We start from the raw sequence: 19903 nt of genomic DNA, 5'->3' as shown, positions 1-19903 counted from the left end.
TTAGAGGAACCTGGAGGTTTCTCCCCTAAATTACTAGATCTTTCTAAACCTTTTTAGCAGCAGGTTAATTTAAATAGAAAAAAAAAAAGACTTTAGTAGCAATTAATATTTTTCTTTAGAAAACAGAAGTGTTGAAATGACTTCCCTGTCTTTTCTTTGCCAGCGACTTGCACTTTCTGAGGAACAGTTGTGCCTGCCTGATGACGGAACGGGCACACACACAGCTCTCTCTCATACTCTTTTGATTGATTTTGGGATCTGTGACATTTTGTTGTATAGAGTAAATTTGAAGAGATTGTGTCTTTTGAATTCTTTGGAAAACTTTTCTGATAACTTTTTCTTCCAGAATAGTTTGATTGCTTTGAAAAAGTTGTAAAGATTATAGAGTTCCCTTATGCCTCACACCCAGTTTCCCTTGTTTGTTAACATCTCAGATTACTATGATGCATTTGTAACAGCTAATTCACCAATATTGATGTATTAACTGAAGTTCCTACTTTATTTGCATTTTTTTTTTTTTAAACTAAAAAAATGACCACATGTCTTCTTTCTGTTCAGGGTGCCATTCAGGATAACACATTGTATTTACTTGTCATGTCTCCTTAGGCTTCCCTAGACTGACAGTTTCTCAGACTCTGTTTTTGATGACCTTGATATGGTTAACTGTATCTCAAAATTAATTATTTAATGAAGAAAATGTGTCTTTTTAAAATGTATTTTGCTTAAGCTAAACTTATTTCTTTCCAAAAGGGCAAGACTGGGGAGTTAAATCAGCTTTTAAATGCAGTTAAGTCAATGCAGGAGAAGACAGTTAAGTTTCAACAGGAGAGAGACCAGGTCATGTTGGCCCTGAAACAGAAACAAATGGAAAACAGTACTTTACAGAATGAGGTACGCTTTTACTCTAAAGAAATTGATTGAAGCAATAAGCTTAGTAATCATTAAGAAAAGTAGAACGATTTATCAAAATTAATTTCTCTATTAGGTGATTTTTTTTTCTCTCTTCCTCTGATGTGTTATTGTAGGATTTTGATGTCCAGGGGTATATATTATTTGTTTTCAAAGGTAAAAACTATGGCATATCTTGGGGATTAAAAAAAAATTTCCCACTGATGCAGTCACTGTAGAAACAGGTATGCAGATTCCCCCCCAAAAATTAACCGTAGAAATAACTTATACTCCAGTAGTCCATTCCTGAGTATTTACTCCCCCAAAATGAAAACCCTAAATCAGAAAGGTAACCTGCACCCTTATGCTGGTTGCACATTATTTACAATAGCTAAGATAGGGAAGCAACCCAAGTGTCCATTGATAGATGAACAGATAAAGAAGGAAGGGGGTATAAATGGAATATTTCTCAGCCGTAAAAAGAAATGAGATCTTGCTGTTTGCAACAACATGGATGGACCTAGAGGGTACATTATGCTAAGTGAAGTAAGTCAGACAGGGAAAGGAAAATTCTGTATGATTTCACTTATGTGGACTCTAAAAAAACAGTGAAACAGAGACCGAATCATAAACAAACTGGGAACAAACTGGTCGTTGAGGGAGGGGTTGGGTTTAGGGAGGATGGGCAAAATAGGTCAAGGGGATTTAGAAGTGAAAATTTCTAGTTATAAATTAAGTCAAATGGCTGAAAAATACGTCAGAAGTAATAGAGTCAGTAATATTGTAATCATGTCTGATGACAGATGACAACTGCATGTACTGTGGGAGCAAAGTGTAACATGTAGAGTTGTTGAATCACTGTTTTGTATACTTGAAACTAGTATGACCTTGTCTTCAGCTTAAGAAAAAATCTCACCTGTGATATATGAAAAAATGAGATTTTTCACTGAAAAAGTGATGTATCAAAAAGAGGCATATACTTGGTAGAATTCCATTTTTCATTAAAAGCCGCAGGGAATGAGCTCTTAGAAAATAAAACTTCCAGATGAAAGGTCAAGTTGACTTTCGGTGACTTTTTTTCTAATATAAATACATCTTGCAATATGAGAAATTAGTATGTAATTAATATACTTCAATAATGGGCAAAAGATTTGATAACAGAGTGTCTTGTAGAGGGGAAAGGGGAATATTTTATAGAAAAAAAATAAAGAGGTGTTCTCTGCCTAGGTTCAACATTTACGTGACAAAGAAATACGGTTAAACCAGGAGCTAGAGAGATTGCGTAACCATCTTTTAGAATCAGAGGATTCTTACACCCGAGAAGCTTTGGCTGCAGAAGATAGAGAGGCCAAACTGAGAAAGAAAGTTACAGTGTTGGAGGAAAAGCTAGTTTCATCTTCTAATGCAATGGAAAATGCAAGGTAACTTTTCCCTGTTTTTAGCACTCAAATTAGTTGAGCCCTCCTTGAGTGTCAGAATCAGAAAATGTTTTTCCTGGCTTACCTCATTTTACTCTTAAGAAATTCATTCTCTCCAAATGATAGATGAAGATACTGAAGGTAGAGAAGGTTAGTAAGCTGCCCAAGGTCAGACCCAGAGTATGTTTGTGGGTTTCACGTTTGGGTCTGTAACTCTTGATACCAGATCTGGCATTCATATAGCTCTAACTGAATCTTTCTTCTTCTTCTTTTTTTTTTTTTTAAATAATTTTATTTACGTATTATTTTTTTGTAAGTGTACTAGCTCTCTCTGAATCTTAACTACTGCCCTAGATAATTGCCTCTCATTGTTTTAAGAGTTTAGACTTAAATTCTGACTGATTTTTTTTTCCTGACAGATTTTAATTAGCTTTGTCATGCTCCCAAAGAACTAATTTGACTTATGTGATTTTACTCTTGATTAAATGATCTAAGGTTGAATAAGGTTTGGATATTAGAAGGGAGCGAGTAAAGGAAGTAGCACAGTGAAGACCTAAGTCAGCATGAATTAACTTCTAGTTTGTTAAAACTTTTAAATTATTAGATCCCTGCTTACATATTTTTATTTTATTTTATTTTTACGAGAGTAGTAGTTTATTATAAAAGGCTTTAACTCAGGAGTAGCAGATGGAGATATGTAGGGCAAGGCATGGGGTAGGGGTGCACAACTTCCAGCTCCCTCCCAGCAAGCAGCTGTCCCCATAGTTTTCTGTGCTCATGAGATCAGAAGCTTTCCAGAACCTCTTGTTGTGAGGTTTTATGGAGAGTTCATTATAGAGATATGATTGATTCCCTACTTATATAATTTAAAATTTTATTTCTCTCAATAAAATGTGTATTCTTGGGATGCCAGGGTCCTGGAATTGAACCCCACATCAGGCTTCTGCTCAGCGGGGAACCTGCTTCTCCCTCTCCCTCTGCTGCTCTCCCTGTTTGTGCTCTCTCTCTCTCTAACACACATAAATAAAATCTTTTAAAAATAAGGTATTTTCTTCTCTTTATCCCCTTTTTATTATAAAAACCTATTAGCACTTCAGGAAAATTACAGTCTTTTCTTCGAATTTTTGGGTTTTTATTTTCTCTAATTAAAATAGTTTCTGGGCTCTCTGCACCCTCATTAGACTTCTTTTGCACTATCACCTACATCCAGCCAGACCGTCGTCTTCATTCCTTCACAGAGCTACTCTTTTCCTGTTTCTTCTCCTTTTTCTATGCTTTTCTTTAAGATTTACTTATTAGCAGTGAATGCCTGTGGGGGCACACACGTGAGCAGGGAGGAGGGTGGGAGAGAAAAATCTACAGGAGACTCCCCGCAGAGCCTGATGTGGGACTTGATCTCATGACCCTGAGTTCATGACTTGAGCCAAAATCTGGAGGTGGATGCTTAACCACTGACTGAACCACTGAGTCACCCCGTCTTCTGCCTTTTCCTTTCATATTCTTCTGCCTTGAGTGGGCCTGATTCCTAACAGTTTTTCTCTTAGTCCTACCTTCTTCAAATAGCATTTCCTTTGTAAAGAATGCTTTAATTAGAATCCCGCTCCAAAACCAAACCCTGGTGTGATATTTTTGTTTTGAACCTGCTTAATCCTTTGTTTGAGTCTTTGGTAGCGCACTTACATTTTACTTTAGGGTACGTAAGTAATTGTTGACCCATCTTATATCTTACAGCTTCTCCCATCCAGTGAAATATAAGGCCACTGGGAGTGGGCGTGATGCCATTTATTTATTTATTTATTTAACATTTTAGTCATTTATTTGACAGAGAGCACAAGCAGGGAAATGACAGGCAGAGGAAAAGAGAGAAGCAGACTCCCTGTGGATCAGGGAGCCTGACACACGGCTTGATCCCAGGACCCTGGCATCATGACCTGAGCCAAAGGCAGACACTTAACCGACTGAGCCACTCAGGTGTTCTGATGCCATTTATTTTGTACCCTTCCTAAAGCATATCTTCTTACACAGTGTTAATAGATGTGCAATAATATTTTTGAATGAGTGACTCAGATCTACAAGTCAGATTATAGTGTTTTGAGCCCTTAATTAGCTGTAGTAATCCCTGGTGTTTATTAACTTTTTGAGTGACATCATAGCTCATTTCATCCTTGCAATGACCTGTTCCATGGCATGCCAACCAGCAAAGTTGTATAAAATCCAGGAACACTTGAGGGCAGAGTTGTCTCCTGATTATCAATTTACTGCTTTTCCCACAAGAGGGTGCTGTTGGTTAATGTTTCCTCAGAGTGCAGGGTGCTTAAAGGGCTTTAATGGACTGCTCCTGAATAAGAATTTATTAACTGGATATTAAAAACCCAGGAAAGACTATTGCAATATTTTGTTTGTAATCATTATACATTAAGGAGGTACATCAATGATATAATCCTGGGTCAGTAAATCTCTAGCTTATCCCTGATTTATTATTTGGGGCAGGTATATGGGGTTATTATATTGAATGTAAAGAGAAAGAAAGATGATAGTGAAAAATAATTAGTAATTAGAGCATGTTGTCAATGGATAGCCTTTGAAGACTTGGGAATTCACCATAGTTGCAAGTGTCAAAAGCCAAGAAAATTTAAGAATCCATTGCTTATTGGGTTGGAAGCTGGACAAAATGACTTCCAAGGTCCTTGCAACTTACAGTTTTTTGATAAATTACATCTTAGAGTTTTAGCCTGAGAACAGAATGTTGCAGGCTGTTTGTAAATTTTTATTATACTGACATTTCTTGTTTAGTTCAGCTTTTAATCTTTAAAATGACAGCCATTTGTTCAAAGTCATTTTCATGGGAAGAATGAATTAACAAAAGAGGGAGAATGAAGATCGAACTCTTTAAGTTTCTTTGAAATCTAATGTGAATGCAATGAAATGTAAGGAAGGTCAAATTCATAGAGTCAGAAGGTAGAACAGTGCTTGCTTGGGGAAAGGGTACTGCTTAATGGATATGGAGCTTCCCCTTGGGAGGATGAAGTTCTGGAGATGGATGGTGGTGATGCCTGTACAACATTGTGAATGTTACGTATATATTTACACAATTTTAAAAATGTAGGGAGGAGATTTCATCTTGTTAAAGTAATAGAAACAGTTGGACTTTTATTCTTTGGTGGGTGGGGGCAGAGAGAGAGAGAATCTTAAGCAAGCTCCGTGACACAGGGCATGATCTCACAACCCTGAGATATTACCTGAGCCGAAAGCAGAAGTCGGACAGCTTAACTGACTGAGCCATCCAGGCACCCCTGACTTTTATTCTTTTTGTTGGAAGCCATCAGGCCAGTTTGCAGGTGGAGTCACTGCAGGAGCAATTGAATGTGGTCTCTAAGCAAAGGGACGAAACCACGCTGCAGCTTTCTGTCTCTCGGGAACAAGTAAAGCAGTACGCTCTGTCACTCTCCAACCTCCAGATGGTACTGGAGCATTTCCAGCAGGGTGAGTTGTGCAGTCGGCCTTCCAGGGAAGAAAAATTATTGTGTTATTGGGAATTCTGGCTTATTTCAGTGCTATTTTGAAATAGGCACAGGGAAATCTTTGAAAGGTTATCCCACTTGTAGGAGGAAAAGTTAAGTTGCCCTCAAAAAGTTAACATAGACTCCTTTTACAGTTAAGATTAGAGAATGCGACGTAGGAATTATTAAAGATATGTTTTAGTATCATATCATGACCAACGAAGGTGAGAATTGGAAAGGATAAGGATAACATAGGAAGGATGGTCACGTGATAAAGAGGGGACCATGTAGAAGCAATACTTGAGTTTTGAGATATAGGTCAAAGGTTGAATCTACTTCATAGAGTTAATCATCAGTAATTACTGTCCTTTGAAAATACTGACTGACTTGTTCTTAGCTGTTCATATACCTTGAGGTAACTACATTTCTAGTCCTGGTGGAAAATATTTCTCTGGAGACATAGTACCAATTACCAGAGAGGAGTATTCCTCTGATAACCAAGTACGCTTTTTCACATCTACCTCCCACCCTCCCATTTACCTCCTTTAGATCATTCATTTCCCCCTCTGTTTATAATGATTGGCAGTGAATTTACTATTGGTAGGGGCAGGTGATGGGGGATATGAGGGTCAGGAAGTAACAGGGGTTACAGTTTTGTGCTGAAGCAAAACTTTGAATTTGTATGTATGTTGATCTTCAGGCTTACTCATGGTTGAAATCTTGAATTTTAAGATAAGAATTCTCAAGGTCCATTTTACCTAATACTTTCTAGAATGGACAGGTGTACAAAGTAATGTGGCCGTAGGGAAGGCTTTACCGAAGTAGAGTTACTTGAGTGGAGTTCTGAAGGGAGGGAAGAGTTTGCATGATGATGAACAAAGTGGAGAAGGGTTTAGGCAGAGGAAATCAATCTCTTTAATTGCAGCTCACATGATCTAAGGCAGAGGAAACTAATCTCTAATTCCTGCTCACATGATCACATGATTTTCTTGCTGAGGGATTTGAATTGTTAAAATTTCAAGAGGTATAAAATTCTAATTTTACCACAAAATTGCAGAATACTAATGTAACTATATTTTCTCTTTAGAGGAAAAAGCTATGTATTCTGCTGAACTAGAAAAGCACAAACAGCTTGTAGCTGAATGGAAGAAAAAGGCAGAAAATCTGGAAGGAAAACTAATGTCATTACAGGTTGGTCAAAATAATTTTCTCTTGTAAATATTATTATTCATGAACAATTACTTGTTGAATCTGTATCTTGAAATAATTTCCTAAACAGTTTTAGTAAATACTGTTTGGTACTTGTTATCCTATGCTGGGATCCAGTGGTAAACAAGATTTCAGGACTTTCCCCGTGTGGCTTATAGTTTAGACACAACAAATATTAGATGATGGGAAATTTTAATTCTTTAGCACAGATGGGTATTTTTCTCTTTACAGCAAGATATATCAGGCACTCTATTTCACATGGATTAGAATAATATATATAATAATCCTTTATATCTTTTTCTTTTGTGGTATAATCCTTTAAATACCATAGTCCTTTAAAGTATCTTTCTTTGGATGTTCCCCGGGTGGCTCAGTCGGTTAAGCAGCTGCCTTCAGCTCAGGTCACGATCCCAGAGACCTGGGATTGAGCCCTACATCTTCCTCTGCCTGCTCGGCCTGCTGCTGCTCCTGCTTGTGCTCTCTCCCTCTGACAAATAAATAAATAAAATCTTTAAAAAAAAAAAAACAAACCCAAAACTTTGTTATAGTTCATATGTAGAATTTTATAAAATATAAATATATATTTTAAAAATATACAAATATATATTATATATAAAATATATATTTACATAATATATAATAATATAAAATGTAAAATGTAGAAAATATAAATATATCAAATATAAATAAAATGAATCCCCATGAAGAGATATGACATGAAAGTAACTTGCTTTTAGAATTATATGAACTTTTCTAAATTATAAGTAGACTTTGTTGATACCTGATGGAAAGTAATAAAATTTGCTTATCTGTCATTAATTTGAATATGCTGTTCAGCCGTGTTTAATATTCCTAATAAAAGAAGACATATTTCCTTTAAAGTTTTGAAATTTTTATTAAATATTGAGTAGCTGCAAAATAGTATTTAGATAATACATATAAAATAATAGCAGTCCTGCAGCTACTTTCGTACTTGCCCACCCAGGATAAGAATGTCATCCTTAGAAGTCCTGACGTGCCCTCCATATCTCATCCCCTTCTTGTTTTTTAAGATTTTATTTATTTATCAGAGAGAGAGAGAGAGAGAGAGCGCGCGCACGTGCGCCCATGAGTGGGGGGGAGGGGCAGAGGGAGAAGCAAACTTCCCACTGAGCACGGAGCCAGCCCAACGTGAGGCTCAATCTTACATGACCTGAGCTGAAGGCAGAAGCTTAACCAACTGAGCCACCCAGGCACCCTCTCATCCCCTTATCATTTCATAGAGATCCAGTCTAGAATGTTATATTTATCACCCCTTGTTTTTCTTTATGGTTTTATCACATGTATTTGAATCTCCAAAAGATACATTGTATGGTTTTACATAATTTTGAGCTCTTTGTAAATGGAATTTTGAAATTAATGTAAATTTAATAATTCTCCTAAAACTTGCTTTTTTTTTTTCACCTAGTATTATATTCATGAGTTTTAACTGTGTCACTGTGTGTTGTTATATGTGCATGGCTTATTACTTCCATCACTGTATTTATTGCATGAATGTATAATTTATTTACTTATTTTACTGATAGAAGACCTTGCCATTGTTTGCTATACAAACAATGTGGTTCTGAACTCCCTTGTTTACATCTCCTGGTGCACATGTTCAGAAGTTTCTTCCAGGCATGTATCTTAATCGGAATTGCAGAGTCCAGAGATACATATGGGCACTTTCAACTTTATTCAGTGATGGCAAGTTATTTCATAGCAGTAGTGCTAGTGTTCTCCTACCATTGGTGTGTAAGAGTTCTTGGTCTGCATCCTTGGCAATACTTGGCCTTAGTAGAATTTTTAAGTTTTTGCCACTGTAGTGGGAAGGGCTATCATCTTATGGTTTTAATTTGCATTTGTCTGACTGCTAACAAGATTAAACATCTTTTAATATGTTTATTGACCATTTATGCTTACTTTCTGGTGAGCTCTTTAATATATTTTTTTAAATGTTTTATTTATTTGACAGAGAAAGAGAGATCACAAGTAGGCAGAGAGGCAGGCAGAGAGGGGGAAGCAGGCTCCCTGCTGAGCAGAGAGCCTGATGTGGGGCTCGATCCCAGGACCCTGAGACCATGACCTGAGCCGAAGGCAGTGGCTTAACCCACTGAGCCACCCAGGCGCCCCTCTTTAATATGTTTTAAAAGATACTTTATCTAACACTTTTAGTTGTTTCCAGTAGGTCTAGAGTATGTCGTCTGCCATACTGTTTGAAGTCCAGATCATCTTTTTAAGCTAGCTTTATTTTTAATTTAAAATATAGCATATACTTAGAAAACAAATAAAATCAAAAGAAACTAAGAGGGAATTAGTAAAAATAAAAGCTGGAATTGGTGAAATAAAACCCAAACAAATGGTAGAAAGAATAATGAAGTCTAAATATTAATTTTAGAAAAAAAATCTTAGTGTAGTTTTGAAATTTAATAATTTCTTAAATAGAAATACTGTGACGGGGGCATCTGGGTGACTCAGTCATTGGGCGTCTGCCTTCGGCTCTGGTCATGATCCCAGGGTGCTGGGATCAAGCCCCGCATCGGGCTTCCTGATCGTCAGGAGGCCTGCTTCTCCCTCTCCCATTCCCCCTGCTTGTGTTCACTCTCTAACTGTCTCCCTCTTTCTCTGTCAAATAAATAAAGTCTTAAAAAAAAAAAAAAGAAAGAAATACTGTGAGGTTTAAAAAAAATTATTTGAAGATTTATTTAAATTTCCTTTATACTAAATTTAGTTTTGTGGATTTTGTATATTAAAAGTTTTATTTAAAATGTTTTGTTTCAGTTCCTTTGTGTATCAGTTAGGGTTCAACTTGAGAAGCAAAACCTGTAGGGAGGGGGTATTGTGTGTACATACACACACACACACACACACATACATATTGATACATCTATGAGATTTATTATAAGGAATTGCAGTGCGATCATGGGGGTTGGTACTCAAAATCCGAAGATCCCATCACAGGCATGGGCCAGAATGGTTCTCCACAGATGGTCAGGAAAGAAAATCAGAAGCAGGACATACGACTTGGTGGGAGGGGCTGAAGTTGCAGTCCGGCAGGAATTTTTTCTTTTTCTGGGGAAGGCTCATCCTTGCTTTCCAGGACTTTTAACTAGCTCAGCGCCAACCCTGATTATTCATGCCTTCCTTAAATTCAGCTGATTAGGCGCTTTGATTACATTTGTAAAGTACCTTCACAATCACATCTAGGTAGTGGTTGATGAGGTAACTCATGAGGTAACTCGGGACTGTAGCCTAAGATGACACCTCAAAAAAACTGTCACTTTGCTTCAGGATGGTAAAATTTGACCTAAAATTTACATGGGTGAATACACAAAAATAGCCAAGAAGATCGAAGGGACAACAGTGAGGAGCGTCTTCCTACTAAAGATCAAAAGAGAGCCATTAATCAACAGCTTATTGACTAGATGAGTCAAACAGAAGGAGAATCCAGAAACAGAGTGTAAGATGTATTTGAGAATTTAAAACCAAACTAAACTAATTTCAGTTTAATGAAAAAAGGTTAGATTATCTAATAAATGGTGTTGCCACAGCTGGCTGTCTATATGGGAGAAAACAAGATTGGATCCCTTATACCATATGCAACAATAAATTCCAATTGTACTAAAGCTCAGATTCTCACCTGGGAGTGTTGCTAGAAAACGGGGCTATTTTTGCTCATTACAGTGAGAGGAGATAGTGGGCAGGGCCAGGAATGCCAAAATCACACCCATTGAGAAACCCTGTTGGAAAGATTTAAATGTTAAAAACAAAACAAAAAACCTTGCCAGAAAATCTGGAAGAGTGCATTTAGAGTCTGGGGCAGGGAGGAGCCTACCCAAGACTGAAACTCAAGAAACTGTGAAAACAGAGGGAGGACATGTTTGTATACAATTTAAATACTTCTACATGGCAGTAGGTATCCTGCAGTCAATAGACAGATGGCAGATCTGGCAAATAATACTTGTAGCACTGATGACAAAGGGTTCACGTCTACTCTACAAGGTACCCTCAGAAACAGACAAGAGAAAGCTCATTAGAAAGACAAAGTAGGCAAATTTTCACAGAAATCAGCTCTAGCTGTCCTGTAAACATGGAAGAATACTCAAATTCATTAGTAGTGAGGGAAATAAAAATTAATTAGTACTAATGAAATGTCATTTTATACCATCAGACTTGCAAAAATTAAAAAGACCATTTGTTGTATTTCTTGACCTTTTGTATCTGCTTTTTGTAGTGTTTATGCTCTTATTATTGTCCTTTTTTAAAAAACTTTTGTAACCATATCTTAAGTAGCATCCTCTTTTTTATTTAGTTCTGAGGAAGACAGTATTGTGCTGTGAAGTGTGGGCTCTGTCTTAGATACTCACCCTGTGAACTTGCCGGAGGTCACAGAGGCACCGCTTCATCAGCTGAATGGAGGAGGGTGGACTGACTTTGGCTTCCAGCTATGTAGTTTGTGAGGTGATTTTTGTATGTACTTTTTAATGGACTTTTCTTCCTCAGGAGCGTTTTGATGAAGCAAATGCTGCATTGGATTCAGCATCAAGACTTACAGAACAGTTAGATTTAAAAGAAGAAAAAATTGAAGAACTTAAAAAACAAAGTAGGTGTTTCTTTCTTTATCATTTTTTTCCCCATATAACACCCGTGTTTCTGAATCAGATGTAGTCTTACCCCTTGCGTCCATGCGGTTGAGTGAGACCAACTTCCACTGGGTGTGACTTCCATTTCTTTGTCCCATGACCAGCTTGCTTCAATTTTAATACGGTCCTAGTGAAACCAGAGTCGAAAGTTGGCCCTGGCTGTCCACTTAGTTTTCCTGTATTTGGAAGCAAGTCGGTTGTGTTGATTGTCACTCTGTAGACTGTCACTGGGAAGCGATTTTACTGACCCAACTTTTTATGGTTAGGATTTCTCTCTGATCATTCTGTGTTCATCCATGGGATGTACTAGGACAATATTCTCAAGAAAAAGAGTCACTTCTTATGGAATGAATGTCTGAGTATAACTAGCTTTTTATGATGATAGATGGTGCTTTATATCTAGGCACTCACTATGTAATTGTGTGGTGCTTGTAAGATATAAGCCTTGCCACTTTCCTAGGGTGAGTGCTCTGCTTAGCATTTTCCATTGGGTCTCAGGTAATCAGGTGATTCATAATGCTTTGTTAAATCTAACAGCTAAGATTGCATGTCTCTGTTTAATCTCTGATTTAGGGTCTGTGGAAGTTGAGCCCTTCTAGAGCTGCATTCAGTAGGTAATGATTTAAGGTGATCATGGAATCATGATACTTTTGGGTATCTGGGTTTGGCACAGGCAGTAGTTAAGGAATTAAGAAGTGCCACTTAACATAAAATAGAAATTAGAAATAGGCAAAATTAGGAGGTGGCACAGCAGAGATGCTGTCAGATGAAAGAAACAGTGACTTGGACACTAGGAAGACAAACAAGCAGGATTCACTGAAGCCTGGGTACCAGCAGATGAGCCAGAGGAAGTCGTCCTACCTCTAACAGCAGATAGCAGATGAGAGATTTTAGGACTATGAAAAACAATAAGCTTCGTCATGTGAGGTAGGTATCCTCAAGGTAGCTTGATTCTGAGCAGATTACTGCTCTTACTTTGTCAGGCTTGGCCAGCCTTGGAACTCTAAATCTCGGAGGGGGCCAGAAATGGGCAGCAAGGAAACAGTTACATACTGAGTATCGTGGGTGTTTTATGTAACATATACTGCATTGTATTTAGTTTTCTCTTACTTACTCTTTACAAGCATTTCTAGAGTAGGTGATAAGAGTTTCATTTTATAAGTCAATGAAACTGAGATTTGAGGTCTGATCTGCTTACCCTTGACCAAAGCTCATGATGTTTCCATGTTACTTTATTTTGTCCTGTCAGAAGAATGGTTATTTATAGTGTGACTTGTATTTTGTTTTGTGTATCTTCATCTCCTTTAAAGATAGGGCAGCATCATTTATATTGTGCCCTAAATGTTGATATGGTTGCTCTTATTGGGAGGCCGTATTTATTGGGAAAATGCCAGAGCATTATACTATAGCATTATCTGCAGACACATGGCCAGCCCAGAGAAGATGCACTGGTTACCCAAGAAGTAGCGAGAGAATTGACAGCTTAGGGTAGTGCTGCACTAATAGAGGTGAACAGGCAGTATTGTGAGCCAACTCATTGGTCCTGTGACACCCCAATGCATTGTGGCATGCTGCTGTATAATGTTTAAGGCCACATCCCTTTTTAGGTATCTACCTGAGTCATTTCCGGTAGATGATGCTAAGTAAGTCAACCGTAACTTACTGTAGTTGGTAAATTATTTTCAGACTCCCTGTACTCCTTAGGATTTGTTCAGGCACTCATTTAAAGCCCCAGGAGTAGACTGTTTCAGAGTTAGATTGTATGTGACAAGGCTTAGGTGGCTTAGGTCCCTATTGATATAAAAAATGACAATTGCCATTCAGTGTAAATGTATGGAAACTTTGGGCTCATTATGTGGGGTGTATATTAGCTACAGGGAGCTCTGATTATGCTTACACAACTGGTGTTTGAGAGGACAGGCAAGAGGCCAGTGTTTCACAGACAGGAAGGGGAGTGAGGAGATCATTCTGTTGTGTCTTTAAGTCATTCTTGCCATTTACATTCTTTTCTCCTCTTTACAGTGTTTTCTTTTATTACCTCAGTGCTTAATATTGCTTTTATATCTGTAAATACAAATGTGATTTTATTTTCCCAAAGCTGCACTCTTGATTTGATAATATAAATAAACCTTGATTGGCTTGTTTCAAAAGAATCACTGTATATTTTCTTTCATAGATCATTAAGTACTTTAAATGCTGATTGATGTTGTAACACTGTACTTTATTTTTAACACGAAACTTGGCCAGACAGCAAAAATATTTGCCAGGAGAAACAATTTTGAAAAAGACAGATTGGCTTTTGTTGCAAGAAAGTACCTAGAGACTTAAATTGTAGAAGCAAAGTATTGTTTTATTTCTAAGCATCTGCAGACTGATGATTAGTTGATATGCAGTTTCAACATTTAAACAATATTGGGAAGCTTACTTTAAAAGTGGTATTTTATTCAAAATACTTGTTATGCTCTTGCTACTGGAGATGAGAAGATTCATTGTGGTCAAACATATGAAAAGGGAGCCATTTCATACAACACCAGCATTAAAACAGTACATCGTTGATGATTTTGGTATTCTTAGAGTACATAATTGTGTATGTACTTGGAACTATAGTTCTAGGTTCAGGTATTTACAGGCCTTGTATGAAAAACATGAAGATACCTTACCAGGCATTAAGTAATTAATGAGAACTGACTAGTTGGCCTCACACTAGATGCTGTGTGAGACCCTAGCTAGTAACATGTGGCCTAGGTCCCGCATAGGTTCACAGTGTAAGATAGTGGTTCACAGCAGTGGTCATGAGACATGCATATTTAACTCTCTAAGAATCTCTTTGAGTGTCAGGGGCATGCCATTGAAGAAAGGAACTTGAGCAGAGCCCTATACTAGTAGAAGATTTCACCCCTAAAATGTAAGAACCTCTGTCTCTCTTCCCCCCATAACCTCCTTTTCCCATAAAATAATAATGAAAGGTAACCCTAAGATCCTGTAGGTGCTATATTTTAGTAATGTGTCTGGTAGAAGAAATACTGCTTTCCTTCCTTCTAGAAATTACTCTTGCATCATTTTACCCGAAAGCGTTTTTGTTCAATATGGTTCCAAAGACTCACGTCACACACCATCCTGTATTACTGATTTTTAAACTTAAGATGCTAGTCCTCTGTGAAGCAGGTAGGAGGACAGAATCTTTCTTTTCACTGTTTTGAATTGGTCAGAGTTCAAAATTTCCGTGGAATTGTCATACATGGAAAAATTCACACCTGTGGAATCCTAGAGTACTGCCGAACCATTTAAAGATGCATCATCTTGCTATTTTTATGGCCAGATTTGACATTTTACTTCGACTTCTTGTTCCCTGCCATCATCTTTGAGATGAATTCCTGCTTAAGGAAAATGATTAGATAAAATTGAAATGGCACAAAATAGTTCTCATTTTGATTTTGTGATACACAAAAATATGTTTACATAAAAAATACAAATTTAGATTCTAGCATTGTGAGTATCTTTTGGTATGTATGCCAGTATAGAGCTGCACCTTGAGGGGTCTCGTAACTGATTTTTGTTTTGTTTTGTTTATGTTGTTAGTTTTTAAAGACTATCTTTTAGAGCAGTTTTAGGTTTGTAACAAAGTTGAGAGGGAGGTACAGACATTTCCCATATAACTCCTTCCTCCTATTTTTAACATCACTTACCAGAACTACCAGAATGGTGCCTTTTTTTAAAAAAAAAACAACCAAGGGTGAACCCACCGTGATATATCATCTCGCCCAAAGTCCACGGTTTACCTTAGGGTTTACTCTCAGTGTTATATATTTTGTGGGTTTGGGCAAATGTATAAGTAACTACAACATTATTATAGTATCATGCAGAGTTTTGTGTTTTTTTGTTTTTTTTTTTTTTATGAAAGAGTGTGAGTGAGAAAGCATGAGGAGGGTGAGCGAGAGAAGCAGACTCCCCTGCTGAGCAGGGAGCCTGACGCCGGGCTCGATCTCAGGACCTCAGGATCATGACCTGAGCCAAAGGCAGACGCTTAACTGACTGAACCACTCAGGTGCCCCTCATGCAGAGTATTTTTACTGCCCTAAAAATCCTGTGTTCCTTCTATTCATTTTCCCCACCCACCTCCACCCTCACCTCTGGAAACTACTGATCTTTTCACTGTCTTCATAGTTTGCCTTTTCCAGAACATCATAGAGTTGGAATCAGACAATATGGAGTTTTTCCGGAGTAGTTTCTCTCCCTTCATAATACGCATTTAAGGTCCTACTCTGTCTTTTCATGGCTTGTTAGCTAAGTTCTTTGTAGTGCTGAGTAACATTCCCCTGTCTGGATGGACCACAGTTCATCCATTCATCTGCTGAGGACTTCTTGTTGGCATCCAAGTTTTGGCAGTTACAAGGAAAGCTCCTATAAACATCTGTGTGCAGGTTTTTGTGTGGACATAAGTTTTCAACTCCTTGGTGTCAATACCAAAGAGTGCAATTGCTGGAACATAACGGTAGTTTTGCAAGAAAGTGCCCAACTGTCTTTGAGAGTGCCTGTCCCATTTTGTATTTCTACCAACGATGCAGGAGTGTCCCCGACACTCACCCCCACCAGCATTTGCTGGTGCCAGAGCTCCAGTGCGGCCTTCTCATAGGTGTGTAGTGATAGCTTGTTTTAATTTGCATTTCCCTGATGACATATCATGCGGAACATCTTTTCATATTCTTATTTGCTATCCATGTATCTTTTTTAGTGAGGTTAAGATTTTTGGCCCATTTTTTTTTAAATGTTTTTAAAGACATTTTGGTGACTACTTTTTAAAAAGTCTATAAATTGAGAATGGAGAATTTCCTTACAGTGTTTTGTTTTGTTTTGTTGATGAAAATCTGGAAGAATGTATAAAAATAAGCCCCAGTAAACCTGGTATAATATGAAGCACAAAAATATGTTTTAAAACTAGAACTATAAAAGAGGTTTAAACTGTTTTCATGGAACTACCTTTATGGTTGCTAGATGGTGGAGTTTTTATTTTAAATAAAGACATTCGTTTTCCAGGACATGATTTATACAAGAAAACATATAATGTCCTGTTGAACATAAGCCAAATACATTCCCAGACGCTTTGTTACCCAAACCTTTTGAGGGATTTCTTTATAGATGTTTTTGGCAGAAGTGGTGATTTTAGAGGAAACATATAAGAAATACCAGATGCAGTTTTCTGAATTGCCATAAATGGTTAAAAAATTATTTGTGATGATATAAACATCTGGGTATAGTAGACAATGCCAGGACTTTAGTTAAGAAGAAAGTTTGTATCAATTAGGTGAATAACAGCCCTTTTAAACATAATGGTTACATTTTAAATGTGTGTTCTATTAATTCTTCTAAATACAAAGGAAAAAATAAATTATGTAGAGATGTTTTGAGTTAATATGTTTTGTGTATTTTCCCTCATATGGACAGAGTAATTCAGAACATAAATCATTTATTCTTTTTGTCTTGTGTTCTGTTCTTCCCAGATACTCTCCCTTCCTAGAGAAAAATCATTTTTTCATTTAGTTATCAAAAATGCATTGTTTCCTGCTATGTCTGCAACACTGAAGTAGGCACTGAAGATACAGAAATAGGGGACTGGTACTTCCAGGAGGTTTAGAGTCCGACTAGAAGGGGAAGATTACATGTAATCACATACGTACAACGAGTTGTTTCAAAAGGAAGGGACCATCCATTCTCCTTGGTTATGGTGATAAGGAAGGGTAGAGAAGGCTAGTGAATGGTATACTTGACCTCACTTGAGCTATGAATTAGGTACAGCTAAGCAGGTGGAGAGTTTGGAGAAGAGTATTCTAGATTTAGGGAGGAATTCATATGAATCTCTGTAGCTTAATCTGAAACTGGCTGGAGATCTGGTGGACTGGTCATAACCAAAGGAGAGGCGGTCATGGAAGTGAGTTATTATGTGGAAAAAAGAAACTATAAGGATGGATCGCAAACACAAATTATTAAACTGGGGCCAAGGAAATAATACAAAAGAACAAATAGGACCAAGGAGAGAGAGTGATGAATTGGGAGATTTTCTGAGGGAGGCAGCAAATTCTCGGCTCCACCCGACTGTTGCAATGCGGGCCTGTGGGCCCAATGTTGCCAAATCTCCAGAGCTTTCAAGAGACCCTGGAAATGTAGACTTTTATGTGAAATATTCCAATTTTGTAATGTGATACCAAATTTAAAACACCCTGTGTGGGCTGAAAAAACATTTCTTTGGGCCATAGTAGCCTGTGCTATTTGCAACAGGGAGCTTTCAGAAATGAGTTGAGGTTTCACCCATAAACTTAGAGAGCCTTTTGTCATTATTTTCTACAGTGATGATGATATTCAGTAAGTGTCAGAATTATTATAATGGCTTTTACTTTTCTCTGACAAAAATTCCAGCGCTTTCTTTTGGGATATGGCTGTTCTGTGTGAACCTTTTAAAATTAAATATATAATTTGATCCACAGTATTCAGTCTTCTTAAAAAAAGTTTTGTTTCAGTATGGAAAATCACAGTATAGATTATCTGAATTCATACTAAAGGATTGAGGGAGGCAGGTAGAGAGGGAAAATAAATTTGATCTGGTTACATTAAAAATATTTGTATAAGACCTGCTGTAAATGCCTATAGTCACTCTAATTTTATATTCTACAAATAACCCAAGAGACCTCAATGTTGCTATTTTCTTTTTTAAGATTTTATTTATTTGACAGAGAGATCACAAGTAGGCAGAGAGGCAGGCAGAGAGAGAGAGAGAAGAGGAAGCAGGCTTCCCCTCCGAGCAGAGAGCCTGATGCAGGGCTCAATCCCAGGACCCTGGGACCATGGCCTGAGCCGAAGGCAGAGGCTTTAACCCCCTGAGCCACCCAGGCGCCCCAATGTTGCTTTTTTCATGGAGTCACAGATCTGACCTAGTGAAGTTCAAATTAATGAGTTTATATTGTATTAATAAAATCTTTTCATGTGATGTCATTGCTAGGAAGTGGAATTTCAAAAATTACTTTCGCTCATCAATTAATAATTACAGTTATGGAATGAGAAAGCATTCACCATGTACTCTAGACCTTAAAATTCTATGATATGGTTGAAAAGAATTTGAGTTAAAAGACAAAGCAGATGCCAGTATGTCTTAACTTCAAATGTTAAATATGAGATGCCTTTAAAGAGTATTATTTGGGAGCACCTGGGTGGCTCAGTGGGTTGGGCCTCTGCCTTCGGCTCGGGTCGTGGTCTTGGGGTCCTGGGATCGAGCCCTGCGTCAGGTTCTCTGCTCAGCGGGGTGCCTGCTTCTCCCTCTCCCTCTGCCTGCCTCTCTGCTTACTTGTGCTTTCTTTCTCTGTCAAATAAATAAGTGGAATCTTTTAAAAAAAATTATTTGGTGTTTATAAAGAAGTTGATCTTGTAGAAGTTGAAATTCTGTGATAAAAAGATCATCTAATTTCTAACCCTTGTTTTGATTATATTTAATTATATGAAGACGCTAAGTTTCTTTATATTAGATTTAATGTATTAAGATTCATGTTGATTTTTTAGGTAGCTAGTGCAGATAAGACACTAGACCCAGTTAATTTACCAACATATCTATAAATGAAATCATCTTTCTAGCTTCTTTTCTTCCTTCTCTTGGCTTCTTGGTTAATAAAGAGGACAAGACAAAATGGAGGCAGAATTATCAGTGTTAATAGTAACTCAAGTAATAGCATAATTGTATTGGTCAGGGGTAGGTTAAAAAATGAATTCTTTAGTTATTTTAAGAAATCAGATGAGTGAGTACTAACGCTTAATATAGCACTTCACTGTTTAGAAAAGTCGCATTTAATCAGTAGATTCAAAATCCTTGGAGATTAAGCATGCATATTTTACAAAATAGGCAACAGCATCTGGCCCTGGTGAGAGGACCGTGATTCATATGCAGGTCTTCTGACCCTCGAGTCCTGTTCCAATCACCTTTCTTTTCTCTGTCAGATGACTTAAATAAATCTGACTTGAGTCTTGTCCAAGAGAGCTAAGTCATGCAACAGCCAGATGACTTTGTAAGGAGTGTGACTTAATTTTATGATGTGCTCTAAAGACAGTATTATAGTGCAGTGTTACTAATCACAAATAAAATGTAAAGTTATGATGGACTTATTTGTTATAGTCAGTATGTTTCATGTTCAGTTTTTATTTTAAATCACATGGTGAGGACTGCGGTGTCCTCTTGAGGCAGTATGGA

At 37.4% G+C, this 19903-nt stretch overlaps 1 protein-coding gene across 2 annotated transcripts in view; it reads left to right on the top strand.

Moving 5' to 3' along the window:
• The window catches only part of TRIP11 (thyroid hormone receptor interactor 11), a 68523-nt gene that overhangs the window by 34699 nt on the left and 13921 nt on the right, over positions 1-19903 (top strand). For both annotated transcript variants that reach the window (XM_044231232.1, XM_044231231.1), the window contains exons 12-16: positions 751-891; positions 2116-2309; positions 5626-5789; positions 6894-6997; positions 11537-11636. In XM_044231232.1, coding sequence (XP_044087167.1) covers positions 751-891; positions 2116-2309; positions 5626-5789; positions 6894-6997; positions 11537-11636 — 703 coding nt within the window. The remainder of the gene's footprint in view (positions 1-750; positions 892-2115; positions 2310-5625; positions 5790-6893; positions 6998-11536; positions 11637-19903) is intronic.

Source organism: Neovison vison, chromosome 13, assembly GCF_020171115.1.
Source record: "Neovison vison isolate M4711 chromosome 13, ASM_NN_V1, whole genome shotgun sequence".
In the NCBI taxonomy this organism is placed as follows: Eukaryota; Metazoa; Chordata; class Mammalia; order Carnivora; family Mustelidae; genus Neogale; species Neogale vison.
This window is presented reverse-complemented; position numbering and strand designations above follow the sequence as displayed.